Source organism: Eublepharis macularius, chromosome 9 (assembly GCF_028583425.1).
Source record: "Eublepharis macularius isolate TG4126 chromosome 9, MPM_Emac_v1.0, whole genome shotgun sequence".
Classification (NCBI taxonomy): Eukaryota; Metazoa; Chordata; class Lepidosauria; order Squamata; family Eublepharidae; genus Eublepharis; species Eublepharis macularius.
Window position 1 is genome coordinate 996,792 of NC_072798.1, and position 3,289 is coordinate 1,000,080.

The window sequence follows — 3,289 nt, forward strand, 5'->3', positions numbered from 1 at the left end:
CGCCTGGCCCACCAGGCAGGGACTGGGCGCTCCAGACAGGCCCCGGAGCCTGCCTGCCTTCCCTCCGGTTTCTCTCTCCAGCCGCGGCCCCTGGGCTCCAGGCTCGGGAGCGAAGGAGGTCCGCAGCCGGCCCAGCTGGGAACCTTCAGCCTGGGAGGGCCGCGCACTGCCGGTGCCTGCAGCTTTGCCGGGGTTTCCGGGCAGAGGCTGCGCGTGGCGCTCAGGGCCTGGCAGGCGCGACCTGCGGCTGGCTGCCCTGGACCGGCCTCCACTGGCTCTTACCGGGGGCAGAGAGCGCGTGGGAGAGCGCCGGGAAGCCCGCGGCCCTCCGGCCGGGCGCTGGAGGCAGGACCCTTCCCCTCCCCGCGGGCCTGGGCCTGGGCGCTCCCCGCCCCTTGCCTGCTGCCCAGGGCAGGCCGGCTGACTGGTCTCCCTCTTTGCCTGCGCAGGGCCCCGGCAGAGGATGGGCGCCCCCGGCATCTCCGCGCGCGGCCTCCTGTGCCTCTGGCTGGCCTTCCTCTGCGGCCGGCGGGTGGAAGCCGATCTCAGCTCCGACATCAAAGTCCTGTCCGAAATAACCATCTCCAGGGTTCAGCAGGTACGGCAGGTGTGGGGGGTGTGGGGGGGGGGCGGGAGAGGACAGGATCCGGCCTTCTGCCCCTCGGCAGCCCGCAGGCAGCCCGCCCCCCAGCCGGCTCCAGGCTCCCGAGGTCTCTGCAGGGCTGGAAGGGGTCCCGGGTCTCCGCTCCCACCGCTCTCCGACGAAGGGAGCCTTCGCTCTCCAAGGCCGCATCTACCCCGAATCGCCGTCTTTGGGAGTTCGGATTGACGAGGACGCCGTCCCGCCCTCTGCCCAAGGAGCAACAGGCGTCCCCGCGGCGGACAGTATCCAGGCAGCCGCCCCTGGAGCAGATGCGATGCCCGGGGCGTGGCCGGCCAGAGGTCACCCGGCGACCATCCAGGCCAGAGCGGAGACTCATCCGGCGCGCAATACGCTGCCCCAGCAGGGTGAGGCCGGCGCCAAGAGGAGTCCCAGCTGCCCGGGCCTTGCCAGCTGCAAGAGGCCGCTCGGGCTCCGCTCCGCTCCCGGGGCGGCAGCGCCAGCAGGCCGGACCCTCCCGCCACCAAGCGAGGGGCTTCTTCGGGGCACAGCCCGGGCTCCTCGGGAGCAGCCGCGCTGGGGTAGGAGCTCCCCCGGGAGGGCGAGGGCGGCTCTCCGGGGGGCAGTGCCGGCGCATGAGGCTGAGAAGGCGGGCGAGGCAGGTGCCCGGCCGGCGGCTCCAGGCGCTCCTGGCCCGCCAAGCCTGGGGCGGGCCTCTCTGCCCCGAGCAAGGCCCCGGCCTCGCTGCCCCGGCGGCGCGGAGAGGCAAGGCCCGGCCGGCGCGCTCACGCCTCTCTTTCCCGCGCAGTTCCCGGAGCTGAGCCTGAAGATCAGCGGCCTGGAGTTCATCCCCGAGCGGCCGCCCGCCGCGCGCCTGGGCGCCATCGACCAGGCCCTGGAGCGCTTCCAGCAAGTCCTCGGCCAGCTGCTGGGCCAGGCTCCTGCCGCCCAAGTCTCCAACGACGTGGAGAACCTGCGCAGCCTCCTGCGCCGCCTGGCCGCTCGCCTGGGCTGCGCCCTGCACACGCCCTCCTCGCGGGGAGACCTGGGCGATCTGCGCGACAGGCTGGCCGACTCCTCCTTCACGGTCGTCTCGGTGACTTTCGACCGGCTCCGGGAGCTGCTGCGCTTCATTCAAGAGCACGTGGACGACGTCCGGAGCTGCTACTAGGCGGCCGAGTCCCCGCCCGGCCCGAGGGAGAGCCCCCCGCCCTTGCCGGCGGCGGCCCAGCCGGACTGGACCCCCGCGGCTCTCCCAGGGCTGCTTACCCGGGGCGCGCGGCTGAAACGCGCCAGGGCTGCGGCGAGGGGCGCGGGGCTCCTGGGCATGACGCCCCCGGCCCATTTCCCCGGGCTGCATTCTTAAGGGACTGCGAGGAGAGAGCGAACGGAGCCGGCTCTCCCCAGCGCTCTGGCGCCGACAGGGCCATCCAAGCGAGCCTCTGGTGCAACCCCCCCAAGCTTTCCTCGGAAAGAGAAAGAACTTCTCAGCCCGGCTGGCGAGCGCGGGACTCGGTGTCGGTCTGCCCCGAAGCCCCAGCGCCAAAGCCCCGGCGGAAGGCCCTTCGCCAACGCGCGGCATCTCCGCCGGGCTGAGCCTGGCGGGGCTGGGGCTGGGGCTGACACTGGGCCGGGCCCCCCGGGCAGATTCCAGCTACCTCGAGAGCAGCCCAGCGCCGCAAGGACAGCTGTTGGGCAGCGGCACCAAGGCCCTGCTTCCCGGAGGTGCTTTTCAGGCAGGGCCGCTGAGGCTGCTAGTCCGCAGCGCCAGCCCTGGCCGGCCACTCATTCCCGGGGCAGCTCCACCTTCCGTGCAAAGGGCCGCACGGGTTGGGACGAAAGCTGCCCCCCAGGGCCCGGAGGCCGGTGGGAAGAGCAGGGGGCGCGCGCCTGTCTGGGGGCGCCCCCTCCGCAGCCCCTCCCAGCTGCTTCTCCGCGGGGGGGGGGCGTGTGTGTGTGTGTGTGTGGGGGGAGGTTCCAGGGGCTTGCTTACTGGCGGAAACCAACCCAGCGGGAGAGGCGCAGCTCCGTCCAGCCACCGCGCCCAGTCGCCCGCACAAGCCTGCTGAGGCGGAGGGAGGGCGCCTGGATCTTGGGCGGGGGGGGGGGCGGAGGGCGCGAACCGAGGCGAGCAGGGGACGCCACCCTCTTGGTGATCCAGGTGGTGGGAGGGGGTAGGCTCTCTCTCCTAAGGGGGCGAGCAAAGCTAGTCCTGGCCCAACCAGGCGCCCTTGCACGCCAGAAGCGGAGCGGGGGTCTTCTGATGATTCCGCACACATTGGATAATGCACTTTCAATGCACTTTATCAATCTTTTGAGGTGGATTATTTGTTCCACACACCAAAAAATCCGTTCCAAATGATCTATAAAGAGGATTGGAAGTGCATTATCCAACAGTGTGCGGAATCACTCTTCGTTTCGCCTGGTGGAGCCGGCTGCTCCAGGGAAGCGGCGCTTTTGTAACGGCTGGGCGGGTCCGCCAGCTGTGGCGCTCCGGCCGCGGCCAAAGTCTCTTTCTGCCGGGCCGCCGCAGTTGCTGACAGGAGCCCCTCTTGGTCTCCGCTCTTCCTGCTGCTGAGGCTGGGGGGGGGGTGGCAGACTGGCCCAGAGCTGCCCCTTCCCCGGCGGGAGAGCGCCCGACAGGTCCCGCGCTTCCTCTGCAGAGCCAGCGCCTGGAAAGAGGCGCCG

General features: G+C 71.4%; 1 protein-coding gene across 1 annotated transcript; it reads left to right on the top strand.

Annotated features, from left to right (window-relative positions):
• Positions 1–463: 463 nt before the first annotated feature.
• LEP (leptin) lies at positions 464–2,457 on the top strand. Its single transcript, XM_054989383.1, has 2 exons — positions 464–598; positions 1,410–2,457. Exons 1-2 carry the CDS (start codon positions 464–466, stop codon positions 1,770–1,772), a joined length of 498 nt encoding a protein of 165 aa, XP_054845358.1. The 3' UTR covers positions 1,773–2,457.
• Positions 2,458–3,289: the final 832 nt, after the last annotated feature.

Bases quoted from the DNA above. Each gene is read 5' to 3' on its own strand.
- LEP (XM_054989383.1), top strand. From the start codon at position 464: ATGGGCGCCCCCGGCATCTCCGCGCGCGGCCTCCTGTGCCTCTGGCTG. The intron at 599-1,409 runs GTACGGCAGGTG...TTTCCCGCGCAG, and splicing joins CCATCTCCAGGGTTCAGCAG to TTCCCGGAGCTGAGCCTGAA.